The sequence below is a fragment of the Simochromis diagramma genome, unplaced genomic scaffold (assembly GCF_900408965.1).
Source record: "Simochromis diagramma unplaced genomic scaffold, fSimDia1.1 OVJJ01000545.1, whole genome shotgun sequence".
Classification (NCBI taxonomy): domain Eukaryota; kingdom Metazoa; phylum Chordata; class Actinopteri; order Cichliformes; family Cichlidae; genus Simochromis; species Simochromis diagramma.
This window is the reverse complement of record NW_024387371.1, coordinates 3,672,542-3,693,504: the sequence shown is the minus strand read 5'-3', so window position 1 is coordinate 3,693,504 and position 20,963 is coordinate 3,672,542. Positions and strand designations below refer to the sequence as shown.

Below are 20,963 nucleotides of genomic sequence, written 5' to 3'. Positions count from 1 at the left end.
AAGACATCTGAGGGTTTGTGGAGAACTTAGTACAGTTACTGTGGTGAGCAGGAAACTTCAATTGATTTTTACAAGCTCATAAAAAGATTGGTGGTTGTGTATGTGTGTGTAAATCTTTAGAAAGTGGTGTCACTACAAGCTAATATTTTGGGGTAAATCTAAATATGACTTGCAGCTTTCTCTCCTGGAGCTGATGTGGTTTCAGAAATGTGTGTTAAATTTTCTGTCAGTGAACGTTATATGAGTTTTGAATTGAACAGAGTAAAATAGCCCATTATTGTCATTGTACGTTGTGGGTACACCGCAGCAGCTGTGCAGGAATAAATAACAAACAGGAGAAATATATACAAAATGCTTGGTCAGAGTAGAGACTATGTCCGAAAAGCCCAGGGGAAGAAGGAGTTTGAGAGATAGATATGTGTAAAATGCTAATTATAAAATCAGTACAGCCAGTTGGATAAACGTTGTTGTCTATCTGAGTTTATAATTTATAATGTTTATAATTTGATTATCAAGTCTGGTCCTCCTTTCATGTGGAAGCAATGGGCCACATTCCTAGCTATAATATGGTATAGCTCTTTGTGCACTTTGCGCAAAACAAACCATGTTAATAAGCTATATTCATTTTGTAAGTCTAAATGCGGTTTTTAAATAATTAAAAAAGCTTTTACTTACAAAGCTGCACAATCACGTTCCTCCACCAGGGGGCGGAAGAATCAACAAAAAACAGCCCTGATACGCTGCAACTTTTAAAGTTAAATTTTAACAAAGGATTTGATAATGTTTGCAGGCACAAATAATAATTGCCATATCATTGTAACCTGTTTCTGGTCAAGAGATAAATAGACCTTCCAACTCAGGTTTGTTCACCATCATCTGGAAAAAAACAAAGATTTTTTTTCTCTTTAGCTAACAGCGGTTTTCTTCACGAGCTAGCATAATAAGTGTGTCCTGTTTGGTGTTGTAAGTCAAGGATCAAGTAGACCGGAATTTCGCTATATATGATCTTTTTTCTTAACCAACAAGAGGTTAAGAAGTCTGTAAAACCTCATAGCTGATTTTATTTCCTTTTTACTTTATCTCTGGATAAGTTAATTTAAAACAAAAATGTAACCCAAGCAATTCGATTTAAAACTACAGTTTGATAAATGTATATGTATTGCTTATGCTTCTTATGTCTATTACTTCTTATGTCAATAAGATGTATACAGCACTGAAAGCAGTGTCTGATGTTTTCAGAGTGATGTGTTAAATGACCCAGTATATCATCAAATGCCTCTGGGGAAGGATTAGCTGCCAGCCCGGGAAAACAAGGTCAGGAAGAGCACACTCAGCAATTTCTCCACTTTTAATTAAGTGTAGGGATGAACCTTTACAAGAGGTACTTACATCACTTTCCAGAATAAATAATAAATAATTTTTTTTTTTTTTTTGCCATAACATTATCAGGGTTAAAGTTGCTGCTTATCATTAAAAGAGAAAACTCACAGGAGAATTGTATTTTTGTCTTTATGTATTGATCATCTTTAGCTATAACAACAACATTTACAAGTTATCTTATTCATAATACTTGATTAATTTTGATCATGTGTCCTACCTGTAAACAGCAGCATGGCCAACAAAATAATTCCCTCTCCTCCTAGTGCAGATTTCATTACATGACAGTTTGGGATTTCTGAGTATAAGCAGCTGCAAACAGTAACTGACAGGTTGTGGAAAGCTGATTTCCCCTGGTGGTCAGAAACTTCTAGCAACAGCTCATGGTGATCGGAATGAACTGTAGGCTCTTTAACCAAGTTGACTGAATAACCTGTGTGTCCCAAATGAATGCATTTTCAATTGCATTGCTAACAGTCAGTGGATTTTTTTTTAATTTACCTAAAGGAGGCTCAGAAATTTATTCAATATATTATTTTTGTGAGTAATATAAGGTTGAGTATCTGCAGACTCTAAAGCTTACCAGTGACAGGGTCAATCTTCCACTTGCCCTCAACATCTCCATGGAGCTTGAAGGTGAAAGGGCCACTGTAGGGCTCAACATCTGAGTCTAAGGCTGTGATGTTGGCAAAGGATTGTCCGTCAGATTGGCACATTTCAATTGTGCTTACAACCAGGTATGGAGTATGATCATTGTCATCTCTAACATAGATACTAAGAGTTGCAGTGCTTGTCATTTGTGGTTTCCCTGGTGATTAAAAAGTATTGCACCTTGTTTAGAAATGTAATGAGGAAATGTAAATGAATAATGGGCCAAATATGTGAATACTTATTGATTCATACCATCGTCAACAGCACATATTGTGACTACATAAATGTTGTCTTTAACAAACTCTGACTCTCGATCCAAGGGCTTTGATGTTGTTATGTTTCCAGTGTCAGGGTCCACTTTAATCCAACCAGCTGGATCGTGTCCTATCATGTATCTGAAATGGTTTGTTAGACATTTTCAAAGTGTCTACTGATGTAGTAATGCTGTATGTTTTTGTCTTGTAGAAGTGACATGTAGTTGTATAGTTGTCAAGACTTACTTAAATGTGTTTTTGTTGGCAACATCAGGGTCTTTAGCTGTGAGTGTTGCCAGGTATTGGCCTTCCTTAACATTCTCAGTGACCACAGTTTCTATGGAAGTCTTGTCAAAAACTGGAGGCTCATTGACATCCTCAACAGCCACGATCACTTGACGGCTGGATGCAACTGCTCCAGCCACGAAGCTCATTGCAGACCCAGTAGCAGCGGAACCAGATATGGTAACTACTTCCCAAAGATCAGTGGAGCTGTGTTTTTCCACTTTGCATGAATAACAGGGGATCTCATTCTCTACAGTGATAGTTATATTCTTCAGAGCACCATCTTCGTAGTTTAAAGCCTGTAAAAGTAATTAAGATTCAAATCTTGTTTGGACTATTCAAAATAAGTTGCTGTTCATCAAGTATTTACATTTTTTAACTTCTACCTCTGCAAAACGTAGATATGGTTAAAGCTTTAGGTGCTCTGTCTGAGGGTCTGATATCAACTCTGGGAATCAGGGAGTCAACTCTGCAATTTGAGTGATTGTAAAATGTAATTGTAAATATGTGTGTGTTACATAATCACAAAAATACCTTTTCCACATGGAGTAGCCCATCGTTTGTCTCAGGATCTGTAGTTATTCTAAAGTTGTTGTTTGTGTCTCCTTGGATTGTATATTTGGCTCTCCAGGCTGGGGTTCCTCTGGTGTCTTCATCATGAACTTGTATACGTGACACAAGAACATTTGTCTGTCCTTCTTTCACTTTTTCTGGGCCCTCAGGTCACAAAACAGAAAGTTGTAAAATAGGAAATGATTTTGATTGAATAAATTTGTCACGTTTGATGATTAAGATTAGGTACAAGATTAGGTATTAGATTAAGATTATGATTTCAGATTAGGCACAGGTGTGTCGGCTGCAGATTGGAGGCGCTTCTGGATCAGGGGTCACCACGCTCTCACTCTCCCGGAAGCGCGAACGTCCAAACATAGCTGGGCTTGGAGGGCCGGGGGAAGAAGGCGGGAGAGAAACACACACGCACCACACAAAACACACCACAAGCAGGATGTCCAGAAAGGACCGTCCGACTGTGACACAAATATTGTGACTGAAATAAGTAACTGCTAACTGTTTGCTGTGTGATGACAGGAAGGTGATTATTTCCATCTTCTATATTGATTATGATGGTGCAGGAGCTGGATAGTGGTTTTTCTCCATTGTCTTTGGCCTCCACTATAATGGTGTATTTCTCAGCTGTCTGAAGGAGAAAAATAAAATATTGCTCATCTTGAATGTAAATGGATGTCAAACATATTGAATTTAGTTGTACTATTGAAATTTGAAGAGATTCATGTTGAAAGATTAAAATGGAAAGTTTTAATTTGAGAATTTTGCCATCAAGCAGTAATTTCTCTCACCTCATGGTCCAGACATCCTTTAAAAGAAATGACTCCAATGCCTGTCTCATTGATCTCTTTGAAGTAGAACTCAAGATCCTTAGGTTTAGGTTCGACTGAAACTATGTTAAGGTCAACTTTGCTATATATCTCACTTATGTCTTGATCTGTTGCTTGAATTCTACCCACTTCAGTGCCTGTTAGTATCAAAAGGAAATAATGATTATGTTATTTAGATTCACTGTCACAAAAACATAATTTTGACACCGTAGCATTAGTAATTTAAATAATATTTCTTTCCAAATGAGAAAATTACCCTGTGATGTTGACTCTTTTATGGTGAAAGTGTACTTTTCAAACATAAATTTTGGAGGGTTGTCGTTTGTGTCCAAAATCTCTATATAAATCCCGAGCTGTGTCTCTAATTCATGTTTTTCTCTGTCAAGTGCTTTAAATTTAAGCTGCAATGGAAAGACGAAATAATCAAACCTCACTCCATGCATAGCTTTTACTTTCCATTTAGATATATATTTTTTAAATTTCTTCTTACCTTAAGAGTTTGATATTGTTCATAGTCCACCGAACGGAGGACTTTTATTTCTCCTGTATATGAATTGATTTCTAACACTTGCGTTGGTTCCTCATCGACACCTTGTCCTTGTATCATAAAAAGAACGAGGTCCTTCTCAACCTCCATCTGTATCAAACATAAGACACACGAGCAGTGAATTTTGCAACTGTCCTTCTCTGTGTCATGATATGTGTTACATTTTAAGGCATACACTCACTTTGCCCAGTGAATATGGGAAAGGTCCCTGATAACCTTCATCAATAGTAAAGGAATTAATGATCCAGTTTCTTTTTTGACGCAGCAAAAGTTGTGAAGATGATCTGTGGACTCCCCAACACTGCAAAAGATTACACTGGAAACATTTCTTGCAGTAAATGTGCAGCACAGCATATTTATGAGTATCATATATATTATATATTATATTATATTCTTAGCAGATTTTTAATCTTTAAACACTGGCTATAACTCAGTATAATGTTGACAGACATAATAATTGACCAAGATAGTTGTGTAATTCTTAATGATTTAATTCATACGTGCTCCTTCTAGTTCTTGAATATGAAAATAAATAGTATAAACGTTAAATTAATAAAATGTCATTCTCGTGTTCTTAGTGCTATTTACAGTAAAATTTGTGTTGAAATCTGAGGCAGTAAAAGAAAATTTGGAAGTAAACAGTAAGTACTGTTTTAAATATTTAACTTTTACCAGAACCAAAAGCAGAATCGGGTGTTTCAACTCCATATTATATCCAAGAGATGGCTCGCTTTGACATTTGTGCAGTCTACTCACTAAATGCATGAGTGGAAATTCAGCTACGTGCCAGTATGAGCTTTAGAAGACAGATGGGAGGGTTTATATTGGTAAATGGGCCTTTAAGTTCATCCATCCAATAATCTGAATCTGTATCATAAATGTGTGCTATACTTTGCTATACTGTACTGAATGTATGTAGTTGTGTTTTAAACAACAACCCCGGCATCCCCCCAACACAGAAAAACCCAAAACAAAACAAAAAAAACAACAGATAATCATACATATATACTGGATATATAATGTATAGCATACAGTTTCTTCTCAGGCAGTTCGTTTATAGGAAACTGATATGAGATCAGCATGCTAGATAAGCTGCAGCTGGCTCCCTGCTCTGACTTCAGCATTTGCCATCTGTGTGTTGTGGGGAAACAGATCTAGCTTCACACAGGTTTCCTGTTAATAACCACCCTGGTAAGCATGTGTAATCTAGAGGAGTTAGAGTGCAGTATGAAAAGTGTTGATGATAGAACTTGAAGTCAACTCCTGCTATGTCTGGGTTAATAAAACATGTAAGATGAAGAGGTGGAGGGACCACCAGCATTTTCAGATGAGTGGTTCTGAGAAGTCACTGACTTAACTGAATGCACAAAGTTTAACCTGATTTTGCTGAAGTAATATGCTAATTCCTTCATTTTTCAACAGTGTTCTGCAGATGGAGGAGTTGGCCGTCCGATTGGGGTCTGGAATGTGGGGCCTCCCTGCTACTACGGAGTCTGGGCGGTCTGCTTCTCTCCACCCCAGGGAAGAGGGTAACACCACCTGGGTCAGGGTGCAGTTTCCCCCACCAGGGGCAAGGGTACCTAGACCTGGGGTATAGAGTACGCTTGGGGAGTGTGATTGTGTGTACAGTGTCTATTTATGTCTGTCTCCACGTTGGGTGAGTGTTGAGTAATCGCATATGAGAGCATGAGGGTGGGAATGGATGTTTGTATCTGTGTGTGCCTGTTTGTCTGTGTCTATATGCCAGGTTGGGTATCAGATGCCACCTCTCTAGGGACATCTCAGGCCCTCCAAGGTATGGAGGCCTATCTCCCCCCACCACTCTCCCTGCCAGTGGCAGACGCCCTCAGACATCGGTGTATTGGTGGTTCTTTGTGTCCAGGGATGGGTGTCCAGGTACGCACCGGCTCACTCCTGGTGGCTGCTTATCGGGGCCTGGAGCCTGGGGTTCGCTTGGGCCCCTTCGGGGGTGGGGCGTCCTCGACTTCTCGGCCTGGGGCTCGGTCACTCTGGCAGAGCTGGCTGCTGGCGGAGCTCACAGGCACGTCACTGCAACCCCCCCTGGCTTCTGCTCTGCGGCTGCTGAGTGACCCCTCATCCGGGGCTCTCCTCAGCTCTTTCCGGGAGAGTGGCTTTCTCAACAGGTTATCCAGGTGAGTGATATATGTATTTTTTGTCTGTTTGTTTTGTTGGTTTCTGTTTTTTGCCCTTTATCACCGTTCCTCTTCCCAGCTGTTTTTCTTTCCCTCTTTTTTTCTCCCTTTTCTTTCCTCCAGTCATGTGTGTTATGTGTGTAGCAAGTGAAAATAAAATAAAATAAACAATAAAATCAAAGGTGAATCAAATAGACCAATACGGCAAGCCGGGATGGTCCATTTGGCACCAAACGGGACAGGCGGAAAAACAAAACAAAAACGGTGTTCTGCAGATAATCACAACTAACCATTTGAACAGTGCTTTAATTCATCTGATTTTTTTTCCATTTTATAAATACATTCTTAAATAAATACACCTGATATAAACTTTTAAGTCAAAGTTTAAAAAAGGTATTTTTGAGCTCATTAACAGCTGTTTATTTGGAGAGATGTAGTCCTTACTGGACAGCCAACACAAACATATGATTATATTTAGTACATGATGCACTACTCGAGATTAAACAGTATCTCCAAAGTGTTGTGATTTACAGATTCGCTTGCTAGGCCTCTTTGGGTTTTTATCAGGAAGGGCATCCAGCATTAAAATATGTTGGATCAAAACATGCTGCTACAGTCTGTAGCGACCCCTTGTGGATATGGGAGCAATCAAGTAGCACTGGAGGTTAAACAGAAATATTTAAAATGAGCTCAACCATAAACAACTGCATCATTAATACTGATTCACACAACACCGTAAGTACTTTTTCTTTTGATTGAATTTATGTATGGTTTCACATTAATACAGTTTTATGTGTAATATGCTATTGTTACTTTTGCTAAGGGATCTTACATGATCTCTCCAGCACGTCATTGTGAGCTCAAGGAAATAATTAGATATAAACTTTATAATATTTCAGCCAGTTAGGTGTGCAGAACAGTGGTGATGTAAGACTTTTGCACAGAATTGTACTGCAGCCTTCCCTGTTGAAGTTGATGTGGTTTTAGAGAATTCTGTGTCACATATTCTTGCAGTGGGCATACTGGGGGGTGCCAATGCTACCCCTCAGCCTCCTAGTAGATACAACTGTGGTATCAATTTCAAACTCCTTGTCGTCTTGTTCTCAAGATATTGCATTCACAGAATTTTCAGAAAACCTGACCTCTGACCTGGAGGTCAAGGTCACCAAAATGCAAACTCATCTGAAATTTTTAGTAGCTGCACCTTTTGTATGAAATTCAAAATCCTACATCACCTCATTTTGTGGTCAAGGTAACTGGGATTCTGACCCTTTTGGGACCTGTACAACTGCAGTGAAAACTCTGGCTGCACTGACTGTCCCAAGTCTGATATTAGATGCATATCTAAAGATGCATGTGTAATTTACTTTTTGTGAATAAAATGTTGACAGAGGCTGCCAAAAGCAGCACGATGAAAAAATGAACCCCCCCCCCCAAGGTTTATGATTATGGAAGTTGAGACATGCCATAATCAGTGGCGTAACCAAGCTGATGAGTAAATCAGATGCTATCATGTGAAATACGAACTACAAGCCATGATTCAATAGTTTGTAGAACCACCGCCAACAAACTGAAGTCTAAAATGGTTGTGGAGGAATTTTGTCCCATGTCGTTGGTTCTGTTTTAAAAGGTTTGCAGGTTTTTATTTATGCAGAGTTTTTGTAAAGTCCTACCACAACGTGATTCGTTAGTTTTTTTTTTTAGCTATTCTGTTGTAGATTTTCTGGTGTACTTGGAACCATTGTCCTGTTGCGTGACCCTTTTTTGGCCAAGCTTTAGTTGATGGACTTATTATGATTTATTATCAGTATTTTTCTGAACAAGTGGAGCAATAGAAGTTGACTGCTTTGAGACTGCTTCCTTTTTACTTACAGTTGTTTTTATCTCTTTTATGTTCAGATTTCCATCTGTTGCAATAGACTAATAGACTAGTCTTTACTAAAAGCACATTTTGGCATCGAATATGTCACCCCAAATAAATAAAGCTTTATCTACAGAAAAGTTTAGGATTTTGACTTTAACCCATCTGACAAATCTAAAGCTTTGATAAGAAACCTGAGAGTTATTTTACTCATCTTTGGATGTTTTTTAATTAGTGAGAAAAATGTGCAATGACAAAGCTTACAAGAATGCCATTTATAATGAAAAACTAATTCAGTCAGGCTTGTGTAGAAGCTTCTGACAGATTTAGACATTAATGAAATGTGAGTAAGTCATTAGATATTTACTAAGTTTAGTAAATATAATTTTAATGCACTTCCCAACATTACCTTTGCTGGTATGAGTGTTCAGAAGTATTTTTACTGTATGAATATGGCTTAATATAACTAGGCACAAATACAAATATAACAATTTCTTTGTAAAACCACAAGGAGTCAGTGTTTCACAAGAATTAGATTAATAAACATGATAGTGATAGTTCTATAATGAGAATCTTGTTTGAGAGGTTCAGATTAACACGTTTATTAGTATTACCACTATACAAACATTTGATGCACATAAAACATGGTTACAATGATCCTTAGAAGCATATTAACTAGTTTATTAGATGCACCCAGATGCTCAGACAGTGTGGGAGAAGGCCGACCATCCTCCTCACCGAAGCAGTCAGCAGACTTACTGTCCTGCATGTACAAACATGAACACACCCATACAACCACAGATACCCGAGAGCACGCCCACACCAGCACCTTTTGATAACGTGGAGTCTAAACAACAAAATGAGAACAAGTTTGACAAGTTTGTCGTGCCAAAATGGAAATACTGTGGAATTACATTACAGCGGCAGTCATCATTTATTCTGGAGAAAGCTTTTACTTGCACAAGACACACCTGCATGCCTTTAAGATTCATGCATTCAAGCTTAACTCTGTTTTTTTTAAAGGCCTGACAACCTCTAATGGACAAAGAAAACAGTTCACACGCTTGAAATATATTATTTCGCAATAGAAAAAGATAAAAAAGTGACCTTAAAAAACACTTTTGAGAACAGAAGCTCAAGATAACCCAAACGAAAGTAGAAAGCATTACCCTCTTAGTACAATTGATCTTATGTTTCGCAAAGTGCAAATAAGCAGATTTGATAAATACCATATTCACCCCTCTGCATTAGTTTTTGCATTACCCAGTCTTTATTGTAAACACTATGACATGACACTGCATCTTACCATACCATGCTCCCAGACAACTGAATAAATATTTATGACTTTTCATATTGTACCTTATACTTGAGGTCTAGTGACTTTATTGTGAAATGTAAACCTCATTTAATGTGAGTTTCTGCCAGTTTAGTTCATGGCTTTCCTCTTGGACAAGAGTTGCTGTTTGGATTTTCTGTATTGTGGTGACATCACTAGGCATGCAGATTGAGGCCAGAGTAGTGAACTTGTCACACAGATCCATTTCAGGGTCAAAGGAAACATCAGCAATGGAGATTGAATCAAGCTCAAAGTTATGCTCTGTGTCTCCCTCCTCATTATATACACGAGGCACATAATCGCCCAGTTCCTTTCCTTGTTCCTGGAGAGCATTTATCCTTCTTGGTATTATTACCTCATTTAGTAGCTGGTTTCGGTGGTCAAGTCCCATATAATACTTAAAAAGTAGAAACAGGAAGTTGTATGAATTTTCTTTTTTGAAATATTATTATATTAGAATTTAAATAGGAATTAAGGTAAGACAAGACTTTGTAGTTGCCCATAAATGACAAAACTGTAGAAAATGTTGCTTTACCCCATGCTTAGATTGAACCTGCAGATGTGCCATTCCTTTGTTGGATGATCCTCCGAGTGACTGAAAAAATCAAGCATTTAAATAGTTAAGCAAAATTCTTAACACCGGACTATTTAAATATGACACATGTACTTAATGATAACAAGAGTAAGTACAAGTTTTATAAGAAAAATCTCTGTACCATGCGCATAAAGCTTCCACGAGTAAAACCTTGTGCCATTGAGCTTTCCCTTTGAAAAGCTGAGATTATTGACCCGGTTTGTGATGCTCCACGTACGGCTTCATCTGTCAGCTGAAAAGAAACCAAACAAACAAATGTCAAAGAATGACAGCATTTCATGGTTGAAATCATTTTAATTATGATTAGGCTTGTCATCCAAGCCTATCATACTTGGATCATGTTAGAGCAAGGCTGTCAGTTGATACTGTACTTTTCTGTGTTTAAAACCTTTTAAAAATAAAAGAGCAAGGGACTAAAGAAGAACACATTACACAAGTTAAACCAAGTAGCATATATTATGCTACTTGCATACTACTTGCATAATAATATGCACACACAGTGGCTGCTCTCTGTCCCGACAAAACTGTGTTCCCGTCTTTGACTTGAATTAAGGACTTTTATCAGTTATTCAGTGTTTTAATGAGTATTTGGCAGCAGGATTATGTGTATATAATCATCTCCAATTATGTAATAATGCCAATATTCATCTTTATTATCTATCCTGTAATATGAGGCTGTTGTTACATCGACAATACCTGTTAGCAACAAAATTTGTTCCATAGTAGGAATTGCATGCAACAGCCACTTCATTAGGAATAACTGTTCAACTGCTCATTAATGCACATTTCTAATTAGCCAACCACATTCCATCAACTCAGTGTTACTGGCAGAGGGGTGATGGGGAGACGGGTGAACTGCTTTGAGTTGCTAGGATGGCAACAGTAAAAACTACTCGATCCTCCCAGGGTAGGCAGAAGTGCATCTCTTAATGGAAACAGGGAAACCTGAAACCAATGGGCTACAGTCTTCTGATGGTTCCTTCCAGTAAAATAATGTGCAACACCAAAACTGGTTTCTTGAACATAACAATGACTTCGCTATACTCAAATGGCATATTTTAATTCACAGTCTCCAGATTTCAATCCAGCAGAGCATCTATGGGATGTGGTGGAATTGGAGATTTGCACTTCTGCAAAATTTGTTAAACACTATCATATCAATAGGAACCAACATTTCTGAGGTATACTTCTAGCACCTTGTTGAATACATCCCATTCTGACGACAAAAGGCTACTAGCAAGGTGTAACTAACAAAGTGGCTGGTGAGTGGAAATTATAAAATAGTTCTGGAAAATTTAACATCAAAAGGACTCATGTTGCTTTACCCCATGCCTGGATTGCCACTGGAGATGTTTCATTCCACTATTTGATATTGCTCCCAGTGACTGGAAAAATCAAGCATTAACTGGTTAATACTTTTGAAACTTCACAGAAAAGCAAAATGTCAAGAACCAGCAAAATCCTTAACAACCACTTCGTCAAACAGATGTACTCAATACTACTACTACTACTAATTATACTAATACTAATAATAATCTCAGTACCTTCCGCATGATGGTTCCACGAATAAATGCTGACCCTGATCCTTCCCCCCGGTACTGTGAGGTTAGTGAGTTCATTTGTGATCCTCCATGTACTGCTTCATTCATCAGCTGAAGAAAAAACCGCAAAACAAACACATCAAACCATGACATTGTTTCCTGGCACAAATGATTTCAATAAGAATCCATTTGCTAAAGTCTATGATAACATACAATGTAAAAAAGCAAGGCCAGCAGATTGTTCTGTGCTTTTTTAGTTTTCAATCAATCTCATAAAAAAAGGACCAAAACCTGAAAGAAATAAAGACTTCATTTTTTGTTCTAAGGCTAAACAGTTTCTTGAAAGAGCAGGGGACTAAAAACAAGGACAACTAAGTAGCATCTATTAATGCGTATTATTAGTTGTTCTGTGTTCTTTTGAGTATTAGGTAGCAGATGTGTGTGATCCAGGCCAATTCAAGCATGAGTTGCTGGCAGAGGGGTGAGAGGGGAAGGGTCAGACTGCTTTGGACTGACATGAAGCCAGCATTAGTAACCACTTGTTACTACCAGGATAGGCAGAAGAGCACCTCTGATTGCACAACACCTCAACTGTGAAGCAAATGGGCTACAGCAGCAGCAGATGACCACACTGTCACTCTTGTCAACTAAAAACAGGAAACTGAGGCTATGTTTCACATAGGCTCACCAAAAATGGACAAGAGAACATTGGATGTATTGGCTTCTGTTGTGAAGTATATGATAGGAACAGTTGCATAAACAACATCTAAGCACAGGTTCATCCATCCTTATAGAAATGATTCAATCAGGTGGGGGTGATGTAATGGCGTGGGCGATATTTTCTTGGTATACTTTGGACCCCTTAGGACAAAGTCAACATCATTTAAATGCCACAGCCTACCTGAGTATTACTGCTGACCACGTCTGTCCCTTTATGACCACAGTGTACCCAAATTTGGATGGCTGCTTCCAGCAAAATAAGGCACCATGTCACAAATCTCAAATCATTTCATGCTGGTTTCTTGTAGAATTAAGTCAGTTCTGACAGAAAAGGTGGTCCAGCACTTTCAGAAGGTTTCATATGAAAAGAAATATTACATACCCCACTCACAGATTGTCCCTGGTGATATCCCATTCCCACGTTTGATCCCCGCTGTGACTGAAAAATCAAGCATTTAAATACTTCTGAGATTTGATAAATTTCATGAACAGAAAATTATGATGAGCAAAATTCTTAACTTCTACCTGTTTAAGTATCACAGGTTTACTTAGTGATAATAACAAATAAAACAACAGTAATCATAATATCTGTACCATGTGCATAAAGCTTCCACGAATGAAAGGTTGTGCCACCGAGCTTTCTTTTTGATACTTGAGGAATTCTGTGCTGGTTTCTGAGTCATTTAGAAGAAACGCCTGAAAAACATCAAATATTTCTCACAATGCATGGTATATTACAAAAATGCTCTTTACAAACTAGTTATTACAATAATATATATTTTGTAGCACTTACTGGACTCATTTTCACAGTTTTAACTTGAGATATTTCTTGCATCTCATTTCCATTCTGATTCACAATGGCCACCTTGACAAAGTAATGATGTTTTAAGGTTTTTATACCAAAAACGAGAAGTTATGTTTACATAATTTCAGTCATTACAATTGCTGAAGTAGGGATAATTACATTTAAAAAGTCAGGCAAAATGAAAATATCCAATTTGTACAGTTTGTAATCTTTAATTTAAAAACCAACAAATATCTGTGTGAGTGAGCATTTGAGTGTGTGTGTAAGTGTGATTTATGATAAATGTATTTACTGAACAGTCTGTTCCTGGATTCTCAGTGTTAGACTTCATCAGTTGTTGTTCAGAAGATAAATCCTCTTTGATTTCCAAGATCTCTTTTTTGCAGGACATCAGAAGAGCCAAAAGTAGCAAACCTGGAGCATAAAGACCACACACACAAATATATGACATACAAAACATGCTAGATGTTTATTGCTGTTATAATTCTTTTATTTTGTCGTCACTTTTACTTTTAAAAAATATTTTAAAAAACTGTTTTTCAAAAGCATAAAAATAAGTACTTAAATCTAACTGAAAAACACCCATCGAAAACTCATTTACATTTTTTTAATGTCCAAAGCTTATTATTATAGTCAAAGTTATTTCTTATTGTTAGACCTTTTTTATTATTATATTTTAATCGTTTTTAAATAACAACAACAACAAATATAAATGAGGATATCTTATTTATAATGATGGAAATATTTGAAACATGTGTCCAACCTGTAATCAGCAGCATGGCCAAAAAAATCATTCCCACTCCCCCTGCTCCTAGTGTGGTGCCAGATGTCCTCACATGACAGTTTGGGGTTTCTGAGTCTAAGCAGCTGCAAACAGTAACTGACAGGTTGTGGAAAGCTGATTTCCCCTGTTGGTCAGAAACTTCTAGCGACAGCTCATGGTGATTGGAATGAACTGTAGACTCTTTAACCAAGTTGACTAAATAACCTATGTGTCCAAAATGAATACATAATCAGATGTATAACAGTCATTGTGGCAGTCTATGTATATACTACTTATACTTTTATATAAAGGAGGCTTAGAAGTATATTTAATACAAGTGACACTGTTTTTGTGAGTTATAAACGGTTGAGTATCTCTAAAGCTTACCAGTGACAGGGTCAATCTTCCACTTGCCCTCAACATCTCCATGGAGCTTGAAGGTGAAAGGGCCACTGTAGGGCTCAACATCTGAGTCTAAGGCTGTGATGTTGGCAAAGGATTGTCCGTCAGATTGGCACATTTCAATTGTGCTTACAACCAGGTATGGAGTATGATCATTGTCATCTCTAACATAGATACTAAGAGTTGCAGTGCTTGTCATTTGTGGTTTCCCTGGTGATGAAAAAGTATTGCACCTTGTTTAGAAATGTAATGAGGAAATGTAAATGAATAATGGGCCAAATATGTGAATACTTATCGATTCATACCATCGTCAACAGCACATATTGTGACTACATAAATGTTGTCTTTAACAAACTTTGACTCTCGATCCAAGGGCTTTGATGTTGTTATGTTTCCAGTGTCAGGGTCCACTTTAATCCAACCAGCTGGATCGTGTCCTATCATGTATCTGAAATGGTTTGTTAGACATTTTCAAAGTGTCTACTGATGTAGTAATGCTGTATGTTTTTGTCTTGTAGAAGTGACATGTAGTTGTATAGTTGTCAAGACTTACTTAAATGTGTTTTTGTTGGCAACATCAGGGTCTTTAGCTGTGAGTGTTGCCAGGTATTGGCCTTCTTTAACATTCTCAGTGACCACAGTTTCTATGGAAGTCTTGTCAAAAACTGGAGGCTCATTGACATCCTCAACAGCCACGATCACTTGACGGCTGGATGCAACTGTTCCAGCCACGAAGCTCATTGCAGACCCAGTAGCAGCGGAACCAGATATGGTAACTACTTTCCAAAGACCAATGGAGCTGCGTTTTTCCACTTTGCATGAATAATAGGGGATCTCATTCTCTACAGTGATAGTTATATTCTTCAGAGCACCATCTTCGTAGTTTAAAGCCTGTAAAAGAGCATAAATGTTGGAGTCAAATTGTTAAATGTTGTTGATGAAAGATTTTTAATTTTGTGATTATGCTTAGTTGTAGCTTCATTTAAAGGAAGAAGAGGTTGTGAATTGGAGCCAACACAGGAGGAGAGATTGAAGCCATATGTGTAGAGGAATGCGGTGACATACGAGACAAACTGGCGCTCTCCCTCTCTTTCTCTCCTTTTATGGGAATGTCTGAATCTCTATACATACAACTTTACCTCCTTTTTCAGCAGATAAGCGAAAGGTTTTCTCCTTTTAAGGAAAATTACCAGTTCCATACATGCCACTCCTACTGCTGTGGAAACTTGCTTTAAGTATAAATAAAGGATGTTCTGAATGCCCTGGGCGGTTTTTCTGTGTCACATTTGTTGAGCAGTGACCGCCCATGCGCATGTAAAAAATAGATATCTGAGTTGTAAGTTTCTTTGCCTTCTAACAAACTTTCTCCTCACAGTTGTCATTGTGTTACTTAAATTTGTAAGTCATGGAAATAAAAGGCTACAGGATGGCTGTTTATTTGATTCTGGCTAGGAGACAGGTGAGGAGTGTTCAGCTCCCACAGCCAGTCTCCTTTGCTAGCAAGTAAAAGCTGTTCATCTTGTTTCTTTGCTTGTCGTTAACGGGAATAGGTTTCTAAACCAGCGGACCCAACAATAACTTATCATATTTTTCCAGGGCTTTGGTTAAAACTGTTTGCTACCCGATTAAAATTGCTTTTAGCTTGAATAAAGCCATATCGATTTGTTAAAATCCCGAATCGATTTTTAAATATAAATGTATTTTGCCAGAAATGCCAGAATCTCACAAAACTATTTCAGCAACCACAAAACAGCTAAAACAGTAAATGAAAGCAGGTAAATGGATTCCACAAAAAGACTCACGCACAGAGCGCGGACCCGATGCATCACAATGAGTGAGATTTCGGCTTTCTTTCACGTAAACAGTCAGTGCTGAAAGTCGACAGCTCACAGATTCTGATAGGTCGGGGCTGCGCTTTGTGTTTTTGTCTTTTTTTGCACTAGATTGTAAAGCTGTAGGTTTTGTCCCTCTCCAACCAAAATAGACTGAACCAGCAGCAAAAGAAGATCAAAACTATGCTTCGCCGCTTCACATTTCACTTTACATAAACATTGTCATGAATTCCCTCTTACTTTTGCTGTTTTGCTTCCACTATGATAAAATCACACTTCCTGCACAGCTATCTCTCTCTCAGTGCACTTCAAGAACAGTTTCCCCATCTCAAATCTGTTTTCTGCATGATTCGCTTGCTTATTTCCAAGCAGTCTACTGTTGTTTACAGCACTGTTGGTCACTGCTTTTTTTTTTATATATAAATGACTTCTGACAACAAAGTCTCATTTCTGCTGTTCAATACTGAATAAATATAAACTTTTTAAACTTATGTGAAATTGCAAAACGCTTAGCTGTGTCTAATAAAACCTCTGTAATTTTGTTCTGCTTCACTTTAGCAGCATCAGGTATGTTCATATGCTGAGTCATGGTTTTCTTCCAATTTTTGTTCTACTTCAAATTATTTTTAAGGTTATCTGCTATAAAAAGCCAGGCCAGGAAAATCTCTTTCATATTTTTCTGTGTTTTATATACTAATTTTTGAAGATAAAAAAGAGCTTATGTTGGTTAATTTAAAAAATGTGACAGGGTTTTTACCACAGAGACTGTTTTGAACTACTTAGATCGGAAAGTTTAGTCTACTGTAAACATAATCACAAAAATACCTTTTCCACATGGAGTAGTCCATCGTTTGTCTCAGGATCTGTTGTTATTCTAAAGTTGTTGTTTGTGTCTCCTTGGATTGTATATTTGGCTCTCCAGGCTGGGGTTCCTCTGGCGTCTTCATCATGAACTTGTATACGTGAAACAAGAACATTTGTCTGTCCTTCTTTCACTTTTTCTGGGCCCTTGGGTCACAAAAGAGGAAGATGTACAATAGGAAATGATTTTCATTGAATAAATTATTGTGACTGAAATAAGTAACTGGTAACTGTTTGCTGTGTGATGACAGGAAGGTGATTATTTCCATCTTCTATATTGATTATGATGGTGCAGGAGCTGGATAGTGGTTTTTCTCCATTGTCTTTGGCCTCCACTATAATGGTGTATTTCTCAGCTGTCTGATGGAGAAAAATAAAATATTGCTCATCTTGAATGTAAATGGATGTCAAACATATTGAATTTAGTTGTACTATTGAAATTTGAAGAGATTCATGTTGAAAGATTAAAATGGAAAGTTTTAATTTGAGAATTTTGCCATCAAGCAGTAATTTCTCTCACCTCATGGTCCAGACATCCTTTAAAAGAAATGACTCCAATGCCTGTCTCATTGATCTCTTTGAAGTAGAACTCAAGATCCTTAGGTTTAGGTTCGACTGAAACTATTTTAAGGTCAACTGTGTGGTATATCTCACTTATGTCTTGATCTGTTGCTTGAATTCTACCCACTTCAGTGCCTGTTAGTATCAAAAGGAAATAATGATTATGTTATTTAGATTCACTGTCACAAAAACATAATTTTGACACCGTAGCATTAGTAATTTAAATAATATTTATTTCCAAATGAGAAAATTACCCTGTGATGTTGACTCTTTTATGGTGAAAGTGTACTTTTCAAACAGAAATTTTGGAGGGTTGTCGTTTGTGTCCAAAATCTCTATATAAATCCCGAGCTGTGTCTCTAATTCATGTTTTTCTCTGTCAAGTGCTTTAAATTTAAGCTGCAATGGAAAGACGAAATAATCAAACCTCACTCCATGCATAGCTTTTACTTTCCATTTAGATATTTTTTTTAAATTTCTTCTTACCTTAAGAGTTTGATATTGTTTGTAGTCCACCGAACGGAGGACTTTTATTTCTCCTGTATATGAATTGATTTCTAACACTTGCGTTGGTTCCTCATCAACACCTTGTCCTTGTATCATAAAAAGAACGAGGTCCTTCTCAACCTCCATCTGTATCAAACATAAGACACACGAGCAGTGAATTTTGGAATTATCTTTCCTTATTTCATGATATGTGTTACATTTTAAGGCATACACTCACTTTGCCCAGTGAATATGGGAAAGGTCCCTGATAACCTTCATCAATAGTAAAGGAATTAATGATCCAGTTTCTTTTTTGACGCAGCAAAAGTTGTGAAGATGATCTGTGGACTCCCCAACACTGCAAAAGATTACACTGGAAACATTTCTTGCAGTAAATGTGCAGCACAGCATATTTATAAGTATCATATATATTATATATTATATTATATTCTTAGCAGATTTTTAATCTTTAAACACTGGCTATAACTCAGTATAATGTTGACAGACATAATCGTCATAAACACAATTAGTAAAACAATTAGACATATTTTTAAAATATTTGTGTTGAAATTTATGGCAGAAGTAATAAAAGATTACATGTAGTTTTACATACTTAAGCCTTACCAGAATCAAAAGTAGAATTGGGTGTATTAGTTCCATTTTATATCCACAGAACGGCTAGTTTTGAAGTGAATTCGTTGCAGACTACTACTTGAATGCACTTGAGTAGAAACTCAGCTGCATGCCAATGTGAGCTTTGGCAGAGAGATACCGGTGGGAGGGATATCTTTATAAATCAGTTGTATATGTCTAGCCATGAGGTAATCGTAATCTTTATCTGTATCTGTATGGGTGTGTACAGTTTTCACCTTGACTAACAGTACCCGCTTGCTTGAAAACCTATAATGATGCTAGAAAAGAAAAGAAAAAGAAAACTAAAAACCACGTAAAATCACATTTAAAAACATAATTAGTCTATGATATTATATTATGTATTATAATATATTATATAATATAGAATAGATAGAATTGTATTGTATTGTATTGCATCTGTGTGTCTGTGAGTATATGTATTTGTAACTGTATCTTGGGCATCTTTTATAGGTTCACTTAAATATAATATATATATATATAAAAATATATCTACAATTACCAAATATGTTCTGTTAGCTGACACAAGTGGTGGAGGCATTTTTGCAAGGTCAGTGTTAAATGGCTTAAATGAAGAAAATCCCCAACACACAATTCTCTTCTAAAAGATTTAGAAAAATTACAAAAATGTCCAAATATGAAACAAACGAAGGCTGGCTAAAGATTGTTACACAATACTGATTGTATTTTAATACAGACAATTTAAATGTTGACAATAAAGACTAATACATGTAGTCACAGCACTGATTCAAAGGGAAGGACAAATGCGTTGTCTGATTTGCTCCGGATGTCACACATTGGAGTAACCTCACTCCAGAGTTAACTGCATTCCATTTGTAAAGTTGGAAAAGCAACTTTTTAAATGCTCTATGTCAAGGTACAATCATTCATCAATTACCATTAATATAGTACAAGGCCTTTTGTGTGATTAAAACCGCTTCATATTCACAAATAGAACATGGTTAGTGTTCTGTGTATGATTTTATTTAGTGAGTCTCAAATGCACAAAAGTAGCTGTACAGATTCCAAGTTTTACAGGTTCCCTGCTGTTTATATGCAAAGCTGTCATAGGATTGTGAAATCTTGGTTGTATGGCTTCTCTGACTTTATGAACTTTTATACACAAATTCAGAATTTCCACTTCAAATCAAATGCAGCAAAAAATACAGAGGCAACACATGACTTATTTGTTTCATGGTGGTAACCCGAGCCCTTGCGTGCACAAGTTAGCACATGATACAACATTATTAGAATTGCAATGTTTATTTTTTTCTGCTATACCAAGATGGCAAAAGTTTTGGGAGATCTTGCAAAAGTTCATCTTTATTTTTTTTTCTCCAATGTCACTTGCGGGGCTCCGTACAGGTCAATTATCCAAACTTATCTAAAACGAATTGTATTTTTAAAGTTTTTGTTTTAATGTTTTTAATCTAGTGCTTGTTAAAATGTTTACCTAAACACATATAGTCCAAGAGTTTGGTTGAGGCTTTCAGCACCTTTTTGTCTTGAAGTGTACCTTTTCTCATTGTGTCCAGATGTTCTAAACCTTATGAGACCACAGCAGGTGTTTCCAAAATGCGCCTGGCATGTTCAGACTTCTAGTGGAAGTCAGTTACAAGTATAGCATGTTGGGGATAGGCTACACAAGCCTTTCAGTGTTTCAGGTCTTACAGATCTTTCTAAAGCTACTTGACAATGCTTTTGTTGCAATTGTGGTAAAGACGCGATGAAGTCATTACAGAACTAAATGAATAGAAACTCATAGTTTTCCATCAGTTAATGATGAATGATTTGAGTGCCTTATTGTACACATTTTTATTTAGAGTTATATAGCTTTATAGATATTCTTTCTCGGCCAAGAAATGAAATGGTGTTTTCTTTTCGG

General features: G+C 37.0%; 2 protein-coding genes across 3 annotated transcripts; both read right to left on the bottom strand.

Annotated features, from left to right (window-relative positions):
• Positions 1 to 1,574: 1,574 nt before the first annotated feature.
• Positions 1,575 to 4,872, bottom strand: LOC120718878 (cadherin-like protein 26). The gene is made up of 10 exons (XM_040007605.1): positions 4,693 to 4,872; positions 4,455 to 4,601; positions 4,221 to 4,365; positions 3,926 to 4,101; positions 3,637 to 3,765; positions 3,102 to 3,284; positions 2,529 to 2,866; positions 2,281 to 2,423; positions 1,961 to 2,185; positions 1,575 to 1,810 (listed from the first exon to the last, which is right to left on the bottom strand). The coding sequence occupies exons 2-10, from the start codon at positions 4,599 to 4,601 to the stop codon at positions 1,575 to 1,577; spliced, it is 1,722 nt and encodes a 573-aa protein (XP_039863539.1). The 5' UTR covers positions 4,693 to 4,872.
• Positions 4,873 to 9,102: 4,230 nt separating this feature from the next.
• On the bottom strand, positions 9,103 to 19,352 carry LOC120718908 (B-cadherin-like). Of its 2 annotated transcripts, none has more exons than XM_040007641.1 (20): positions 19,052 to 19,352; positions 18,666 to 18,785; positions 18,428 to 18,574; positions 18,196 to 18,340; positions 17,901 to 18,076; positions 17,612 to 17,740; positions 17,345 to 17,527; positions 15,241 to 15,578; positions 14,993 to 15,135; positions 14,673 to 14,897; positions 14,286 to 14,510; positions 13,815 to 13,936; positions 13,511 to 13,582; positions 13,312 to 13,413; positions 13,100 to 13,156; positions 12,001 to 12,108; positions 11,782 to 11,841; positions 10,578 to 10,688; positions 10,397 to 10,456; positions 9,103 to 10,258 (listed from the first exon to the last, which is right to left on the bottom strand). In XM_040007641.1, the coding sequence occupies exons 1-20, from the start codon at positions 19,085 to 19,087 to the stop codon at positions 9,908 to 9,910; spliced, it is 2,910 nt and encodes a 969-aa protein (XP_039863575.1). In that variant the 5' UTR covers positions 19,088 to 19,352; the 3' UTR covers positions 9,103 to 9,907. The 2 variants fall into 2 exon arrangements, with proteins under 2 accessions (XP_039863575.1, XP_039863574.1); XM_040007640.1 differs by having other exon boundaries at positions 18,666 to 18,800; positions 19,052 to 19,350.
• Positions 19,353 to 20,963: the final 1,611 nt, after the last annotated feature.